Source organism: Falco biarmicus, chromosome 3 (genome assembly GCF_023638135.1).
Source record: "Falco biarmicus isolate bFalBia1 chromosome 3, bFalBia1.pri, whole genome shotgun sequence".
Classification (NCBI taxonomy): domain Eukaryota; kingdom Metazoa; phylum Chordata; class Aves; order Falconiformes; family Falconidae; genus Falco; species Falco biarmicus.
Genome location: NC_079290.1, coordinates 74932478 through 74952478, shown reverse-complemented (window position 1 = coordinate 74952478; position 20001 = coordinate 74932478). Strand labels below are relative to the sequence as shown.

The window sequence follows — 20001 nt, the reverse complement described above, 5'->3', positions numbered from 1 at the left end:
CCTTGATTTTTCCTACTATGGGAAAAAATACAGATTATTTTTCTAATAGTAGTTGCCCTCCTGTACATTCTGTATTTAGGGCTTACAAAAACATGAAGGTTAAAAGGTTGAAAAATTAAGCCCAAGATAGTGCTTTTAAGAGTTGCCTTACTCGAACATGTTCACAAAGTTCTGAACTCACACCTTTTCTAATGAAGTAATATCTAATGTGAAAACTGCTCTTTTCTGGAGAGAAAATAAGAAAAAAATCCACAAAGGGGTCAGAAGTCTTCTGAAGGTTGGGGGGGTGCGCAGGGGGGAGCGGAATAATTACGGTTCCAGAATAAAATAGCTTCCTTTGTATAGGGACAAAGGCCTTCCAAATGGAAAAAAACTCAAGCACCCATGCAACAAATACACAAAGTTGTTATCAGTGCACAAAAATGAAGTCAATCAAAAATAGGATCTTTTCCACTTGGCGTTATATTGTTCTTACAGAAATAGCATTATTTTAGTCACGTTACTGTACATGAGATTTGTAAAGTTAGTGGTAGTATCTTATTAGAACAACAATCATTCACAGAAAATATACTTTTTTGACCCAGCCCTGAATCAACCACTAAAGCTAAATGTGCTGAGAACAACCTCTCAATTTGACTAAATGCTTAGCAGATGGACCACCTGACAGAACAGATACCAAGTATTCCTGGTATAGTGACAGTGTTAATGGGAAAGTTCTCCCTATTTCCAAAGGGAAAGGCAAGAAACATGCAGTCTGTAGGACAAAGAGAGGTCAGAAGTAGGAGGTAAGTAATCAGTGTTCTCTATCTTCAACAGAAGTAAATTCTGTGGGGTTTGGGTTGGTCTTTCATACTGTGATCTATTTTCTTTAAGGACTCCTTGAGAGACAAAGACCCTTTTCATATCACAAAGATTGCTGTTTGCTTTCACACCTGCAATACCGGTATGAGGGCATGGCTGTATGTTTTAGCTTTTTGCTTCCAGTCTAAAAAGTATTTTATTAGGCAGTTGTGTTGATTTGCAGTTTTCCTATATACTGTAGTTTGTATTTTCCATAAATGACATTAATTAGGATGCTTAAAAAAAGAAATGGTGGTTTAGGCATTCCAGTAGCAGTGAATTTATGGTGGAAAAAAATAATCCAACAAGTCCAGGATTCCAACCCAAACAATAAAGGCATACCTACAATACACAGGTGACTGCAGCGGTCTCTCCAAGGGAGCTCCTATGAAGACTGACTTACTGCAGGACCATCTGGGTACCTAGTCTGGAAGAAACACTGAACTTTGAAATGGAAGTTTTTACAAAAGAGGATGAAATGGATAAGCTTGGCAGTAACTTCAAGAGGCTCCTCGGAACTGGGGAGCTCATTTGTGTACTCAAGGCAGGCTACAATACCAACATAGCACAGGATGTTGGCATTCAAGCTGGTGACCTTAGCAGTGTTCAAGCTGCTGATTTACAGCATATAAAGAGAAGAAATCTATGTTGCCTTCACCTTACAGCAGGTTTTTCCAAAAGGAGTTTAAGGATTGTTTTGATGCATCTCAGAAGTATTTAAATAAGAGATACTCACTGCAGAGCTATGGGTCTACCACGGTTCTCTTGTGTGCTTTGCAAGGTATGGGGGAAGTACTGGGGTGAAGGACTGGAGGATCAGGTTGCATAACAGAGCTCATGACTAAGTAATCTGGCATCTTTTAAGTTCTGAGATGTAAACATACCTAGCTACCACAGCATAAATACTTCCCACTGAATTACTACTTGTCTTTTAGCCATGATGCTCAAGAAAGGCTTATAGAGCACTTTCAAAAAGATGAACTTGAACAGAAAAAAAAATAAATCCTAAGTTTACTACATGTGGAAAAAACCACTCATAATAGAATTGATAGTTTTTACAGCACCATATAATTCTCCCTTCCTCTATAGCACTTTTATATTCTGCAAAGTACAAATGACCTCCTACCCCTTTATAATCTTAAACTAACATATCCCTCTATTCATTTCACAGGTACCGACTTCCTCTCTTTTTCAGAGGGTGAGGTTACAGATGTCAAAAAGTTGCTTGAAGTTGAAATTAGCTCTTCACCTTAAATTTGGTTTTTAAAAGTTCAGACCACATAACGTGTTTGAATCATAAAAGTTATCCAACAAAAATGCCACCAAATCATATTTACTGACAAATCCCTTCTTCTTATTGAAGTATTTCTGCAGTAGTACTGACCACTTCAGCAATAAAAAAAAAAAAAATTTTCTAGGTTGCTTTACCAGGCAGAAATAAGGCAGTGAAGTGTAACTATCCAGAACCTATGCAACAAGCTTGTCCTGACTGAAGGGGGCGGGGGGGGGGTGGGGGGGTGTTACAGTAGACAAAACAGGAAAGTTTAAGGACCTGTGCTGATCAACAAACTGATCCAAGTTTCCAGCCACCGTTAAGGTGCAACAGATTCCTAGATATCATCTACCCTGGGCTGCACACTTTACACTAAAGCGATCCAGCAAGCTTCACACCTCAACCTATAAAAACTCTGGAAGGCCATTGAGCAGAAACTCATGTCCTTCAGCATTGTGATGATGTGTTCCATCTGTTCTGGAATTCTCTGCTTACTGGGTTTTTTTTGTGATCATTGAAATCTCATTTATATTTGGGCAAGCAGTTTCTCCTCAGAGTTTGTTAACCTAGCATGTGTGCCAAGTAGGTAATTTTCTTCAGTACCGACCACTAACTGAAGAGATTATAACTTTGTCAGAGCAAAAGACCATTTTTAAATTTGGGTGTTTTTTTTTTTCTTTGTTTTCCTAAAAAGAATAAAGTTGTCCGAAAGAGTCACAAGACTTAAGACTGCTTCTGAAATTGGACTTTGTGGTTCTGGAGGGCTGCCTTTAAGTTAAGAAGCAATAAAATACTCATACACAAACACACTTGTGGAATACTTCCAATCCATGAAGAACAGGCTTTTAATTATCTGGACTTAAAAAGTGCATCAAAAGCTTAATATTCCATGACTGGCAAACTAAGGGTAACAATAATACAGGCAGCTGTTCCAGCAATCTATTAAAAAAAATATATACTTTCAGAACCAATCTTGCTAACTAGCTAGCAGATATTTTTGTGCCTGCTAAAGCACTTGATTCCTCTGGTACAAAACATAAAATGTCCTGATGAACACTGTCATTACATCGAAAAGCCAACTTACATCATGTTTGGATATTCTGGATGAAGATCTACTCTTCACCCAAAGTTCTCATTTTTGGAAATCATCTTAGAATTTCCTCTGCTGCTTCATTTTTTTACATGCTGAAATCTGCTCCTAAAGTTAAACAAATGTACTTTATTCAAAACTTCCCAGAGATTCTGAATGACTATTAACGAACTCAGTTAAGAGACAGCAAGGTTAGGATTATCAGTAGATGGCTCCAAAACTTCACTGGAGATGGTACAACAAGTTTGCAAGATTTACAAAATTGAAGAACACAAACACTTCTGACCCCTCTGGGATAAATTCTAGATTAATGTCTAAAGTGTTGACAATTCACCATGGTTGTCATTTCTTCTTGGATTACATTTCACAGATAACATAAGAGAAACACCAGTGGTCCAATAACATGAAATCCAATGTTGTTTACACTTTTCTACATACACACACAAAAAAAAATGTAATTAAAATGCTAGATGGAAGGAAGAGAGGACAATCAGTACCATCTGCTTCACAGGAAACCTTTCAAGCAGTAAATTAAAAAAAAAAAAAAAATCACAACTTTACTCCACTGGAAAGTTTTCACTAAATTTTAAGCCAAACTAATCATTACATTACTTACCTCTCTGTTAAGGTCCACTTACTTTAATAACACAAACTTCTGTAATATTGCATGTATAAAAGTACTCCTTTAAAAACAAAAAAGGTTTTTGAACTCTGAATCCCAGTTACTACCTTTGCCATGCCTCATTTCCATGGCATTCTTCTGAACACTTAAGGGACTACATATTTTTTGTGACTGCATGACAAAGCAACAAAATACTCATTTACTTGTCTGCACTGTACAACAATATTCCATCAAATCATCATATGTGGTTTCCTGGGTCTTCTGTTTTTCTGTAACTGATTTTGCTTATATATGAACAAAATTAACTGAATTGTTTTTAAAACTTACTGTAGTCAGTTTAGACTTTCAGTTGAATCCTTTAAAAGATACTTTAAAGTAGGTATAGAGCAAGTAGTTTGAACTACTCAATATGCATTATTTGTGCTACATTCAGTGTAACTACAACCTCCATATCCCTACAGATTCTCCTCAGGCTCATCTATTACATGGGATAGTTAAGCTGCTATTATAGCATGCTGCCAAATGCCTTTCTGCCATTTCATCACATTTCAGTAACAGAACATGGCCTGGGTTACCTCATGTAGCTTGGATCCTCCAAACAGTCCAGCTGCAAGTAAAGGAGAGCTCCACATGGGGTACTTTATGTTTTTGAGCTAGCAACTATAACTAAGAAAGGTGATAAATCTGCCCCTACATCTATGGCTGGACCGCTCCTACAGCCCAAGTTGGCCTGGATACACCTATACTGTACAGGAGTGTCAACATACAGTCTTCACAACAGTATCTTCTTTCAGTATTGGACAAGGGACTTCAATTTCTTTTTGTTTTCACACTATGCTTGTTTGCATACACTTGTTTTTAAAAACACATGCCTACGTCCTTTTTGTACAACATACCTATTCATTTTTACACAGATTTTTCACTGCCACAGACTTTTACTAAACTCTGTTAATCATGTATTCAGTGAAACAGAGATACAGCTACAGTGCTGGCCTGAGCTTTATCTGATACAGAGAGACCTCTATACCAAGAGACTCCCTACAAGAAGCTTCTAGATGTAAACACTCAACATTTGTGGCCATGTCTCAGCTTCTGGTTTTGAGTATGTCCTTAAAACTACACTGTCTAATTAAATTTAGGAGAATGTCAACACCAACAGCCTGATTCCACTTACTTGCAAAGGAACTCAAAGCTTTTATTTAGACTTTTTAATTTAAAAGTCACTACCCAAGGCCAAAGCAAAAATCTTTTTGTCTTTTTTATGTTACCTTAAAATCTACATGAGGCACAAGAAGATTCTTTGAACTTTGCTGGTCCCTAGACATGACATAGTGGGTTCCTCCAAAACACTTACACACAGACTTTGGTTAGAAATCAACAAGCCTAAAAGCTTACACATTTTTTTCAGCACAACTGCACCAAAAGTCACAGGTCCCCCTCAAGCCTTTGTGAGAATCTACACTGATAATTTCAAAGATAGCATTCAAACACTACTAACTTGGGCACCTGTATTTCTTAGAGATGAGCAAGAGCAGACTGTTGTGTACTCAGTGTAAATCTAACACCCTGCTTGAACAAACTTATTGATGCACAAAGGATTAGCAGTACTCCCTTCAAGGCAGGGTATCATTCAGAGAAGACAACACACATTTCTGGAATGGCACCCCAGCTCACACCAAAAAAAGTTTCGGTGGACTTTCTCTCTAGCCTCACCCTTTGCTTCTATAGACCCATCCTAACTTGCTTTTCTATTTGTCAGGTCTCAAAATGTTGCAATTTCACTGCAGATTTACCACGAGTTCTATAGGATTGTTTTGATTTGTACAGTGATTCACCTTTGGAGACAAGGGGAAAAAAAACCACAACAAAATCCCCCCCCAATTTTTCCTACTGATATTCAAATTAGACCAGTAAAAAAAAAAACCCACCCAAAAACAAAACCACAAGAAAGCCTCCAAATCTCACCATATATTATAGCAAAGTTTGGTGTTTCAGGCCTTCTCATACACAACCAGTGAATTTCCTAAGTAATCATTTTTAATTGTTCTTGAAAAATTAAGTATCTACCAACTTACTTCCCCAAACAGGAATATCTTTGCTTTCTGCTTTCATCACAATGGAGGCAAAGGTCATAGTTACTGGAATGGCATCAAAGTAGGAAGAATGGGGAGCCACAGTTAATATCGCTGCTTCCGCCGGCAATGCCCGTCTGCCTTTTACATTTATCCAGTGGAATCCACCAGCAAGCCACATCATTCTCATGATTGCTTTCAACAAAATATCCACTATCCTGTGAAGAATTGAGAAAACAGTTATGCTGCCACAGGAACACTTCAAAATAATGAACAGAAAAAACAACACAAACTTGGTAAGCATGATGAAAGTACAGATACGCTATGCTATTTCAATTGAGCAGGAACACTGCACAGAGCTTTTGTTTTCTCTTTCTCAGCAGATTTAAGACCACTTTAAAGGTAAGGTGCTGTTCAATTTCATTTCATGCCTGAATACTAATGCTTTTTAATCACAGATTAAAGATTGGCATTTATTTAATCACTAAATTAATTTTGATTCAGACTGTTGTGTTTATTCTGTACAATGTCTAATAATGCTTCCTAGTAACACCAAAAAAGCTCTAATAAACCGAGTCCTGAAAAATGCTACTGGCATATTGCTAGAATGCAACAACCCTGATTCTTGAGTTTGAGTCTACCCAAACAAAACAGCGGAGAAAGTAGGACATAGATTCTCAAACACGGGGATGCCTACAGACCGTATTTGGGAGCTCTGGAAATACTTTATTTTTGTCCCTTTTCCCCATCTCCTCCTAAAGCACTTTGGGGTTTTTTTTGATGGGGTTTTGTTTGCTTGTTTTTTAAAACACCAGTCATGAAAAGAGACACATTTGCTTTGAACCAACGGAGTGCCAAAACCAACACCACAAATTGTTGTACTCACAGGGACTGGAGGCTGGTGAGAAGGGTGACGCTGAAAATGGGATGAAATGGGGGATGGAAATCTTAAAAAGCTTCAAAATAACTGCATGCAATATGGAAGGCAATCCTTTATTCCTTTTGTTATTATACTGATACAATTCCAAATGAAATTTAAAGTGACATGCCTCCGTGGTTCTCAATTTCTTTCCTTCCTGTGATGCAAAATAGAATCAGCTTCCCTCATGCTAGTGCCAGCTCCTAATTTTCAAGTGTTCTATGGAAGAGGTGATACAGTCCTTTCTTGCTCCTCAAATGGCAGTTTTCATGGATGGGTGAACACTGTCTTGCATTCTACCTTAATCAGCATTCCAATATCAAAGCAAGCACATACTTTTATTAATAAGCACCAAAGCATGGGGCAACCCCTCAAGAGAATCAACAGAGGTTTTGTCAATTCATCACAGGGTAGCAAACAATGGGGTGAAGCAATTTAAAACAACAATTTAGAATATGAAATCCAGGCACATTCTGTAGTGTCAATCTTCATAACAAGAAGTTGACATTACAGGAGTAACTGAATTGAAGGATGTCACAATGAGTCTTCACACTACATCCTCAATAAAGGCAAGAGGCCAGAGATGATAACGTTTTTCTCCCTGTAATTACGGGGTCACCTGGTAAATCAAACAGTTGAGGTATTTTTAGTTTCCTATCTGAAGAAAGCGTTTAAATAATATTTTTTGTATTTTTCTTTTGAAGAGAAAAGCAGGTCTGTGGGACAGATATCAGGTATTTCCAGTCTTCTCTATTTCAAACTGCTGAACTGATTTTCTTAGTATTTCACCACATCACTGACTTACTTTCGCCACCAGGAGAGGGGCTTTTCAAGCTCTCGCTCGTCAGATCCCATTGAAGCAACGAATGCAAAAGGCCAGGCCAGCAACATCATAAAAGCAGCAAAGAAGAGTCGGATAGGAAACAGAGTCAAAGTCATGAAGGCAATCTGCAAAATCCAAACAAATGCATTATTCTAAGACAATCTTGGACTGAAGAAACCAGCGATTCCTACAAAACGATCTGAAGTCTTAACTTCAAAATATCTAATGTTAAAACCGGAATACACTTCAATTCCAAACAAATAATTGTGGTGTATATGTAACAATTTTGTATTCACTGATCTTAAGCACAGCTGAAACACAGTACACTCTTTAAAGTTAAAGCAGTCTTAGCTTTCCACACTTCAAACCCTGTTTGTCAGTGAATATATCGGCATGTCTTTTCCCTTTCTGCAGCCTCACATTAAGTAAATATTTAGCATGGGTGTGTTGTAAATCTTACTGCACTACAGAGAAGTCAGTCCAACACAGCAGCTCCCAGACAGTGATATGCATTTCTTCAGCAGGGTGCATTCACAGGGCAATACAGGACCCAACCTGGAAAGCTCTTCCAAGACTGAGAAGGCACCAGTTCCTGTGTTGTATGTTACTGGAACCAGAAGCTGTGGGGAACCACAGTGAGCAACACTGTGCAAAGACCTCTGGACAAACATCCAGGCACGCCGAGTTTAATAACTTATCTGTTATTATGAGTTTAATAACTTATCCGAGTAAGTTCCAGGTCTGTGCTAACAGGCACAACCCCCTGGAAAGCAGGTTTTCAAGTTATCCTTCCCTAGGAAGCCATGGTGAACCTAGCCACTTCTGCACATCCTCCCAGCACTGTAGTTCTGAGAGCCCATTTCCAGCCAGTCAGCACTCTGTCTTCAACTGTGGTGAAAAACACATCATGTTGGAACTTCTCCCACAGTCTTTTGAAGAATTCTCCCCAAAGTAGGGCCTTTCCTGAGCCGTTTGGAGTTGGTCCCAACTGTCCTCCAAAAAAAATATCTTAGCAACTATCTGTGCAATGATCCACTTGCTCCAGGAAACAGTTCCAGAAGCCAAGAACCCCATCTTTCTCACTCAAAGGACAGGAAGAAAGAAAAACAGCTCTTAAAGCGGCAGAGGGTACAGATTCAGGAGACTGGCTAAGGGACAGAGAGCGAACTGAAAACTGTTTGAAGCTGACTGGGGTAGCACCAGTGTTCCTCAAGCTGTACAATGGAGGCTAGCATAAGATGAAGAAGACACTGAAACAGAAGGATCATGTAAAGAAAGAGAATTCAAGAGTAAATATGCTATTCACAGGTGCACCAGATGACATAGAAAAGCACTTTTCAGCATCACAATGGCTAGGCAAGGATGAGTAATGAGGCATTATGTACTGTCTCTTAATCTGATGCATCTCCAGGCTGCTGTGGAAAGCATTATTCAACTACTACTTCTCGTTCCTGATGCAGATCTAGTCATCATGCAGCTTAGTTCCCCACTGATCAGTTCCTGTTTCCTCTCACTTCCCGAAACAGCTCAGTAACCAACTCGCCCTGTAGCTGCACAGATCTGCAAACCTAGGGTAGGGGGAGGGAACACACAGCAGGAGAAAAGTTTCAAGCCTTAAGCTACCAGCCCAATGCAATGTCAGATTTTACAGTGATGGTTCAGACTCCGCACCATCATCTCATAACCACCATCGCCTCACTCCCCAAACCAGAACTCCACTCCCCAGGTGGACTGCTTCAGTTTGCAGAAGTGGAAGAAAAGGCATTTTTTTCTTAGATACATTAGTTTCCCAGATGAATCAGTATAACTTCTTTAACTGCAGTGTGAGGTCACGCAGCGCTGCATGCGTAGAGAAGACCACCATGTCTGGCAGCAAATAGGGGAACACTCATCTGCAAACTGGAAAAAGAGAAAGCAGTTGCCTTCTGATCTCATAAAAAGAGAAGGACCAGCTGTTGAGAAAGAAGAGAAACAAAATGCAGGTGAGGACAACGTCTTCTGGGATTCACACCTGCTCCCTCACACTCCTCAAAGTCTCTTCCTACACCAGGGCAAAGCAAAAAGTCCTTTGCATCTCTGTAGCAATCCTTTGCATCAAGATCACTTTAGACCCACATCCTAGAACAGAGGCAGCAGTTACATCTGTAAGGTTGTGAAAGATGGCATATCTTTGTGGAAAATGCCTCTTGGTCTTCTGTGTCCAAAGACAGCAGTGGTGGAAATGGCTAGCAAGAAGCAGTTCCAAGTACACAGGTGTGCAGTGTCTGGCTGTGACACCGGCCTCTTTTTTAGCAGGGGGTACTGCAGTACCTGTCTGCACAAGATAACTTGGTAGTAGTAGTATGTTTGGCCCCTGAAGGAGGTCAGGAATCAAAGACACTAACATTTGAAAAGTAGTTCAGTCTACATCTACATCTTACCTTCCTGGGTAAGAAAGCTTCTATCCTCTAAAACCTACATACAGTAGTACTGTCCCCACTGGCCACCGTCAGAGATCAGAATGCAGGAGACATACGCTCCTGGTCTGACCTTGTAGAGACATCTTTTTTCAGTAATCATATATCTACATATTTAGGATATTCACCCAGACATGTTTTCTATTAAAATTACAAATTCTATATGGTAATAAGTCATATGTAAAGACTTTTAGATACATTTAAAAAACCCTAAAGGTCCATCTGGAGCTATACCCTTGGGAGGTTTGGTTCGTCACCAGTTTTCTCAAGAGGGGTTTGACTACAGCTCATTTAATATTTTCTAGTCTACAGGATCCTACCTTAGGTTTTCAGAAGTTGCAGTGTATGCTGTGAAAGACCCCATGGGCAGCAGGAAGGGAGAGGATGGTCTTAAAGCTTGTAACAGAAGGCTGCCCTGGGAAACTGTACTCCACTCTTCCGTCAGAAGGGCTTCAATCTGATGTAAGGCAAGTCACTTAAATTAAATAGGTATCATACATTCTCATTTAGAGACTGCATTCAGATTTGAGTAGGAACTTCAAATGAAGGTATAAAATATGAAGTGAAGTCCTCTCTAAGTTCTCTAAAACATCAGGTTGTACATGTCTAAACACTGAGCAAGAGAATCACAGAGTACCCTTGTTTCTCCTTCTGTATGTCTCCATTTCCTGTCTTGAAAGTCAGCATCATACCTCTCACGCACAGAGAAGCTGAAGAAATGCATCTTCGAAATTGAAGATACAGTGGGAAACATCATTAAAAAACAGTTTATTCACAACAAAATTTCCATGGCTTATTCCAAATTAATGGTCACATATTGAACAAAGAAAATAATGAACTGCATATTTAACACTGTAGAGGTTTTGGGTTTTCTGTTAAACATATCAAGACAGAGACTACGTCTTGCCCCACACATTCACTTACTTACTGTTATCATCCCTATAGCCTCAATTCACCAAAGATGGCACTGGGAAGAACTAGAAATTCATCCCTCAACAATTATCTTACTACCTGCTTTCCCACTCTACAAGTTCCCTGATTGACGCAATCATGGAGATAAATATAGGAGTAGAAACTTTCATGTGTACCTAAGCCAATCTAACAGAACACTGCTGCTAAAGAGTGTGGTCCTGTTCACTCTTCCCTCAATCCTCCCCTTGAGTCAGCTCTAGCACTTATCTGAGCTTGCAACAAGCCAGTACAGCTCATTAGAGTGAAGAAAAGCAAACCCAGCAAAAGGAAACAATTAGAATAGAGAAAAACACAATAATATGCTAGTTTAATGAGCCAAATCAGCTCTCCAAGGCACCAGAGGAACACCAGCATAGGTGCGATGAATGGGCCAGAAACACTGGAAGCAAGGAAAACGGCATCACATTGTGTTAAGAAGTGGCAGGGAAAAAAAGCTACAAACACTTTGTGACAGCTTCAGTAATGCTTCTGCCTGTTCTGCAGAGGTAACTAGAAGCTAGAGCTCTGACTTATGTGATAGGTGCCCGGATGATGTTAGGATGAACAAAATACATAGTTAATGAAATAGTCTGCCCTTCTTCCAGAAAGGATGTTTATTACAGTACTGAAATGAAACAGGTAGCTTCAAGAATGACCCCCACTGTCACCCTCAGATCAGAGTAAAATAACCATCATTTCTACAGGAAACCTAAGACTCAGTTCTCAAATAGCCTTACTGCTTTTACACTCCTGTTCCCTACCAATTTTTAGAACGTAAGTAAGAGATGATGCGGCACTGATGGATTTCTTTTTTGCCATTTTTCTTCTTCTTTGTGGTTGTTTTGTCCTCTTACTTTCTACCATTTTTCACTCTAACAGTCTCAGGCTGAAATGTGTAAAGATGCATTTACTTTGAGTTCTGTTAATGAGCAAAAAAAGCTAATCTAACCTCTTGCAGAGTGCAGAATGAAGGAGGGATGAGTTGGTAGTGAAAATAATGGGGCTATCTGGCAGATCATCAGCAACAGACTGCTAAACAAAGCAGTCTTCTCTCCGAGTCCCCTGTGCTTACCAACTTCTTCACGTACCTCTAGTCCCTACATGTTCCTAACCTTCCTTGACAGGCTTTGCAGTCCTAGGACTCACCCCTGTTAAGATTCACAGGGCAGATAGAAAAACCTGTGACACAATATGCACCTACAGCTGAACAAGACGTGAGTTTAGCTATAATACTTCACACTGAAACCTCAGCAACAGTCCAGGACTGGATGGAAGAGAACACACGTTGCTGTAATTCACTGTAAAGCAGCCTCCCCATTCAAGAAATTTCCCTTTCTGTGAGAGCAGCATTTCTCCTACGTGGAACAGTTGCACAGCCTTCTTTAACAGCCTCTATCTCAAGCACAACTTTTAATCAGCAAAGAGGTTAGGAAAGCACAATTAAGGCAAAGAAGAAAATCCATTGTGGTTCTGTATGTCAGCTTGCGTTCTTCTTCCTCATATAAAACTGCAAAAATAAGACTGCAAGAAAGGGTGGGTTAAAGAATTCTGTGCTGCTGCACATCAATAAAACTGCTCACTCAAAAAGCAAGACCGAGCCGCACTCTGGTGAGGCTACTCCTTTGGTCTGCACACTGTAAAATCCACTAGTTTTAAACACGTCTTATAGTTTTCATTGAAAATAACAAATCCTTGAAATCCAGCTGCAAAGCTTATGTCTCATACAGATTTACAGTGTAGCCCACACAAAAGGCAGGTATGTTCGACAACCAGTCACTTCACTGGTGAGACAGCTAAAAGGTCTGTTAGGACTAACAACAGATCAGCAACACTAGTAGTTCCTATGAGACTCAACACTGCAAAATCCATGAACTGGTACTCTGCCCTCCCAAAGGTATTTTTAAAGTTGCTTATAAACAACCAAGTAGAGAGCAAAATTAAAAAAATACATTAAAAAATTAAAAAGATACATTAACACTGCAAAATAAAACATCATTATTATCATAATTAAGACACAGTCCTAGTCCATAGGAACATATACTATCTTTGCTTGTTTCTGCTCCCTGAAAGACTTCTACCTGGTTCATTATATAGAATAAGTGACTTCAGGAACAAAGTAAGGTTACATGGGAAAGAAATCATTACAACAGTGCAATTTATTGAGGAGGCTTTCGGTATAAAGTACATGAGGCAAACGGCACAAACCTTTTCTCCTTTCTCCCATTCAATTTGTGAGTAATCACTGAATACATACTGGGAAACCCGATTAAAAAAAAAAAAAGTAAAAACCTTTTCCAATGGAGTCCACTATGAATTCCTTGGCTGCTCGATACTTAACATGAGGCACATTCCCATGTTTTGTAAGTCAGGCCATACATGTCATGTCGTTAAGTATCTGGACAGCAACAGGGCAATGCAACAATGAACTTCACTCAGAATGTTAAGTAAATTGAAGATGGATCTAAAGCACCTTGATCTGAGACATTCAACATTAGTGGATCTTAGTTTCCATGTTGATAGTTAGCGTAGGCCGTTATGCCCCCAAAACAACAGCTTTAAGGAACTGAAGCATTACAGTAATAAAATTAATAGAAACGGTCAACCCCTAGTAAAGGTGAATCTTTGACGGTATTTCTTTGTCCAGCGAGTGACCCAGATCTTACCAAAAGCTTAAGACAACGGGCATGCACTCTGAATATCCAACCACCTACTGTGAGGTGATCAAGTAAGAGGCACGGAGGGAAAAAAAAAAAAAAAAAAAAAAAAGGTAAACAAAAAGGCATACAACTGCAAATCTGCATCTTAATACCGATTCCCGTCATCTTACACTACATGTTCAATGCTACCTGTACAATTACACTACCTGTACATTACGCCACAGAGATTATTTACCCAGGGGCCAAACTTCAGATGCACGGGATGCCTCGGCCCAGGAATACCTTAACATAACGCTAGAAAAGAGTGCCTCCACAGGACTGCTCGCCTGCCCTCCATGTAAAAAAAACCCCACAAAATCATTTTTAAAGACCCAAACAAAGATGTTTGGGGTTTTTTTTTGATTTTTTTTTTTTTAAGAAAGCGGCGAAGTTCAGGCACACGCCCTCCGCGCGGCGGGTGCCACAGCGGCCGCCGGCCCCGCGCCCCCCGCCGCCTCACGGCCGCCCCCAGCCGCCGCCCGCCCCCGCCCAGCGCCCGCCGCAGCCCCCGCAAGCCCGGCTTGCGCGCACACGCACCGCTCCGGTTCTCCCCGGTCCCGCCGCCCCCGGCGCCTCACAAAGCGCCGGCGGCAGGATGCCCCCGCCCGCCGCAGGACGCGGCCCGCCAGCCGATGCGCCGCGGCGGACGCGCGGCAGGAGGCGGCGGCGGGAAGGCGGCGGCGGGAAGGGGGGGCCGGGCCCCGCACGCCCCTACCTTGGCTTTCTCCAGGGGGCTGAGGCGCAGCTGGTGCACGAAGGGGCTCCGCGGCGGCGGCCCGCGCTCCCGGCTGCCGGCCACGCAGCATCCCCGGCCACGGCTGCTCAACTTCATGGCGGGGCAGGACTACGGGCAGCCCAGAACGGGAGAGGGCGCGGGGGCTGCGCGGCGACCGCTAGTCCCCGAGTAACGGCGGCGGGCGGGCACCGGCGGCCAGCTCGCTCGCCACTAGACGCCGGCCCCCGCCCTCCCGCGGACCCGCGCATGCGCCCTGCGCGCCGGCTACAGCGGCTCGCCCGGGCGCCGGTTTCCGCGTCGGGGGGTGGGGGGAGCGCGCGCACCCGCCTCCTCTCCCCTCGCCGCGTGCCGCCGCGCGCGCCCTCGCGCGCCCACCCACCCTCTTCCCGGCCCGTCCCCTCGGGGCATGCTGGGAGCGCGGCCCCGCCCGCCGCCCCCCGGGGCGCCGCCCGGCCGGCGGGTGGTGGGGGCGCCGCCCGGCGGGCTGAGGGGGCGCCGCCCGGGCGCGGCGGGGGCAGGCCTGACGCCGTGTGGCGGGCGGGAGTCGCGGGGAGCGGCTGAGGGGGCACCGGCAGCTGGGGCGGCGGCGGGGAGCTGCCGCCACCCCTCAGGTGCTCCCCGGGGCCGGCGCTGGCGCCTCGCTCGGGCCCCAGAGCGGGGGTGCTGCTGGCCGTGGGACAGGTGAGGGGAATTTAAAAAAAAACAAAACCAGAAATAAAAAGGACTAAGGGGAATCTCGCTGAGGTGGAGGTGGTTCTTAGATGCTGCAGCAGTAACGGCACGGGCGATCGATAACTGAACATCTCAGCCGCACCGGGAAGAAACAAGATGTACTCACATCACGTGGCAGGGTGTTTGTCCAGTCTATGGGGAATCTTCTGTTCCGAGCAAACCTAGACATTTTAAAATGAAGAGTCTAGCTAATTTTCCCCCTGGGATCTTGACAGAGATGGATAAGGAAGTATCTGAGTGTGGGGTTTAATAAATCTTTAAATATAAAAGAAGTTTTTGCGGGGAAAAACCCAAACAATGCACTCATGTTCTGCCTATTTTCGAAAGATCAGGCTGAATAACCTGTATGATTCTGGACTGTTTAATGTAAACCACAGGCAAAACAGTAGAAAAGATCCATAAACCGTTTGATAAACATGTAAGATACCCTTAATACCAGTCATCTTAGAGGTCTTACAAAACAATTCTGATAGCCTTATTCAGTGAGCTTTAGAGGTAAATTGATAAAAGCAACTGCAAAAACATCATGACTCTACAGTTGCTAATCATTAGGCTTAGAATTGCAAAATGGTCTCTTGAGTCCTATGGTTAATAGCATATATTTCTAATGGCTACTGCTTTTAAACGGTTAATGCGTTAGATAACTAGCTTTTGACTTTTGAAAGATCGGAAAAAAATTTCAGAGGTTGGTCCATGGTGTCAGGGTTTGCAAGGTTCTGCAGGCTCAGCATCTTTCAAGATTTTTACCAAAGATCCAAAATAAACTCATTGTTAATAAAATCCATGGATGTACTAAGCAGTAACTTGGTAAGCTACTGTGAGAGTAACTGCAATGTCATCTGGACGGCTTAGTAAAATTAACAGTTTGAAACAGGCTTTTACAGCCAAATGTGTATGTGTTTTCCAAGAATACAGGCTATGCTTCTGGAATGAAAGCTCGTGTCTTGGAAAAGGTCATCTAAAAACAATTTCAAGCAAACTGTTAAAAGTCCCAGTGCAGTGTGTGCAGTATGACTGTCAGATGTACAACCACGGTTAGTGTACAGGAAATCAGTTACTGTAACTTAATGGGACTGACACTAGAACAAGGTATGTAGCTCTACCATTAAAGGTCAGATGGTGCAGAAAAGGCCTGCCAAAGTAGTACAGTACTGGAGGAAATCTCTTACAACAATGCATTATAAAATCTACATCCATTTAATTTGTAAAAAAGATCTGCATGAGTTGGCTTTACTGCAGTGTTCACATACCTTCACAAGGAAGAAGTACTGCATGCTAAAGCTTTTTAAAATGGTAGAAGAAAAGTGGAAGAAGAGTCAGTGGTTGGGAGCTGAGATAACCTAATGCAAATATAATGCTTTTAATCATAAACAAGCTCTTTAGTTCAGTCTGGGACTAGTGATAAGACTTACTGGCCCATGGTCAGAGTATGTGATCCTTTAAACTCTGAAGTATTTTAGCTGCATTCCAAACGATTTGGCTGCACTTTTTTTCCCTTTTCTCTCTCTCCAGTGACTTAAGCCAGTGATTAGTCAGCCAGATGGGGCTGATTTCAATAATAAACGACAGATTTCTTGAAGAATGAAGCAGAGACTCCCTCTAGCAGGGTCTGCACACCACGTATCCAAGGAGGAGTTCATTGCAACTCCCCTCTGCAATGCTGGGATCTGCCTGGCTTGCCAGCTGGTAGAAGCTGTCCGTCAGGCCAACAGGCAGGAGCTGGTGGCCACCAGCTACCCAGCAGATAGCCCATGGAAGGGTGGCAGCACATGCACTTGTTCCCTGTCCAGTAGGTGTAGGACACAAGATGCGATGAGGGTATTGGAACAGGTTCAGCTGTGACATGCAAGCAGGCTTCTTTAGTCCTAGTTGTGTTTTACTAGTTTTATAAAGCCAGCTTCCAAAAACGATCTAATATTATTACTGGTTGCATCAAAATTTTTGGTATTTGGAGCATCTTCCACAACTGTAAAATCTAGTGGTGGATTAGACACCTGCCTGTTCCTTTAGCTCTTAAACTTTCACTGTTAGAGCACCTGTTCTGTATTACTGAGTGCACAAGCAGTATTCTAACTTTATTACTGCTTTCATGGGTTTAGTCTACTATTTTCTAATTACCACATCTGTACCACCTGAAAGAATTTCTAGGAGACTTTGTAGTTTTATAGAACTCATTTGTTGGGTAGGAATAATGTTCCATGAATTTTAATTTGATGACCGTCTTTTAGGTTGTTTTAGAGTCTCCATGGTCATGCATGAACTATTAGGAGGTTAAAAGGTGCTTCCCTGGATTTTAGTTCTCATTTTTTTTCTTTAAAATTCTGCTGTGTTCAGTATAAATTAAGATGGATAACTTAAAATGTACAAAATAGCTTTCTTAAATTTGCCATCTCTGTAGTCCCTTTAATCTGTAATTGTAAAAAGATGTAAACCCTGTTTCTTGTGGAAGAAAATTTGCCCAGTGAAGGAGCTGAGCATGAGCCCTCCCTGGAACAGGGGCAATCCAATGGCAGGGCTTGACTGGGAAAGGCAGGCTGGGAGTCCTGCAAGCAAACCAGTTTGGCATGTGATAAACAGAGGGGTGAAGGGACTGGCTCACATGGCGGGGCAGAATAAGCCAGACTTACACAATGCTACTGCTTTCTGTGCAGTGAAGTGAAAAGTTTATTTGGATCTTTTCAGAGACACATGATGAAACTTGCTCTTGGAATGTTATCATACGGCCCTGAAAAGATGGAGGCAAGACTACAAGTGTGCATAAAAAAAAGGGCAGTATTTTATACTTATATAGCATAATATAATTATTTTTAAAAAGTATCACTTTTCTTTTTGTGAAAGGATTTGGAGACTGAATGAAGTACATCCATGGTATTGGGGTTTGATTGCTACTTTTTAGTGCAAATCACTAAAGAGCTCTAACTATGATGTTGCTGTCAAGGCTGGCATGTGCTACATGGCTCGTCTAATAAGGACTTACAAGGACACAAGAAGAGGTGACACATTTATTGCAGGATTTATGGAATCTACCTTGCTTCACAAGAGGAGAAAATGTGTGATACATTATGTTGGATGTAAGTGTATTACGATGAAATTGGAAAAGGAAATGTTGAAGCTGACAATCATGAGAACAAATTGCAGTGAGCTCTCAGTCTCCTGAGGGAAACTGTGGAACCTCAAACTATGAGACTGCACAAACATTCAAGTGCCATTCTACCCTGGTGCACAAAAGCTCTAATTGGTCCTTTCTGCCATTCATTTATATGATTTATAGGGAGCTGTACAAATAAGAGGACTCACGTATAAAAAGTATACAAATATTAATTATGAAGTGTGCTTCTGTGAGCCTTGAAGTAGGAAAAGGAGTATTCAATATTTAACAGCTAAAATGAAGTGCGTTTCTCTAAAACAAATCAAATAAAAGTTCATAAAAGCAAGTATGTTGACCACAGCACTGAACTTTATTTAAAAAAAAAAAAAAATTCTTGCCTAGGACAAGTCCTTGCTTTGATTTTTATGATGGTCCTTGACAGCCATTTGGTAGAATCAGCTGATACCTATTGAAACACAATTCAGGTACACCTCCACCCTTAAATCAACTTCCTACAGTTGATTTCACATGTTCCATAGGGTTTTTTTTATGGTTAGGGTTTGGGGTTTTTTTCCTTTCTTATTTTTTCCCTCATGACTCTGATTGCAAATCTATTCAATGTTTATACAAGGAAGATTTTAAAAGTATTTGGAAAAAAAGTATTCTGTGAAGGGAAAAATGAAGTTAATGTTGAATCACTAGCAGTAGTACAGATTTTGCAGTGAAAATGTGCTCACATTTTTCTTTTGATTTGTAAGGAAATGCAGAATCCATCTGAATTTCTTGAATCGGGAAAGGAATGGCTAGAGCTAGTGGCAGGTCTATGTTAAGAACAGCAGTTTCTTGTTTTGATTGTATTATCTCAGATGCGTTAGCTTGAATAAATGAGGCCCCAGTGGAAAAAAAAAAAAAAAAAAAAAAAAGCTCTTCCTCATTCAGGAATTATTAGGAAACATAATTCAGGGTTTTCAGGAAATCTTGGATTCAGCGATTGTGAACAAATCCATCAGTTCCCATCTGACAATGGCCTCTCAGTACTGGCGTAGAAGGCACGTGTGTTAGGGGTCACAGAGTCTGCCAGATGCTAAGCAGTCCACACTTGTCACACAAACCCTGCCCCTGCACACCACTGGAAATACCTGTGTATTATAAGGGTGAGTGAACTTAAGGAGTATGCTGGTTCCATACTTCTCCAGTTGATGAAAAGAAACTTTGGGCAGCTGGAGCTTTGTTCAACTCTTTCAAAGCCTGATCCAAGACTGTGGAACAAGTTGCTGTGGGATCTGAGATCTGCCTCATACGTGATCACTTGATCAAGAGTATCCCGATTTGTCTTGTGTATTTTATTTCTCCCTTATTGTTCTTAGACTGAAACCTAGAAGAAAGAGGCTATAGTGATTCTGGTAATATCTCACTGGCCTTTAAATGTATTGGTTCTTAGAGATGGTTCAGATCTAGACTGAACTCCTCTCAGTTCTTACTTGAAAACCCACGTCCTTGTAAATGGATGCACACATAAGGTGTATGAAGATGAAAATAGAGTGCAGGTAAAAGGGACTACATACAAATTAAAGTAGCAGATATTTTCAGTGCTTTACTATGCTTGTAGCCCTTTATACCTTTGTTCATTTCTTTTTCATCTTCATACACCTTCTTCCTCTTCTTTCTCTGAATATCTTAGCTAAAATCACTTTATGTTTCTA

General features: G+C 41.5%; 1 protein-coding gene across 1 annotated transcript in view; it reads right to left on the bottom strand.

Annotated features, from left to right (window-relative positions):
• The window catches only part of LPCAT1 (lysophosphatidylcholine acyltransferase 1), a 68365-nt gene extending 53550 nt beyond the window's left edge, over positions 1-14815 (bottom strand). Inside the window, exons 1-3 of the mRNA XM_056332793.1 lie at positions 14458-14815; positions 7622-7764; positions 5901-6115 (exon numbers count right to left, since the gene is read on the bottom strand). Coding sequence (XP_056188768.1) covers positions 5901-6115; positions 7622-7764; positions 14458-14574 — 475 coding nt within the window. The 5' untranslated portion in view covers positions 14575-14815. The remainder of the gene's footprint in view (positions 1-5900; positions 6116-7621; positions 7765-14457) is intronic.
• Between the last annotated feature and the right edge of the window lie 5186 nt (positions 14816-20001).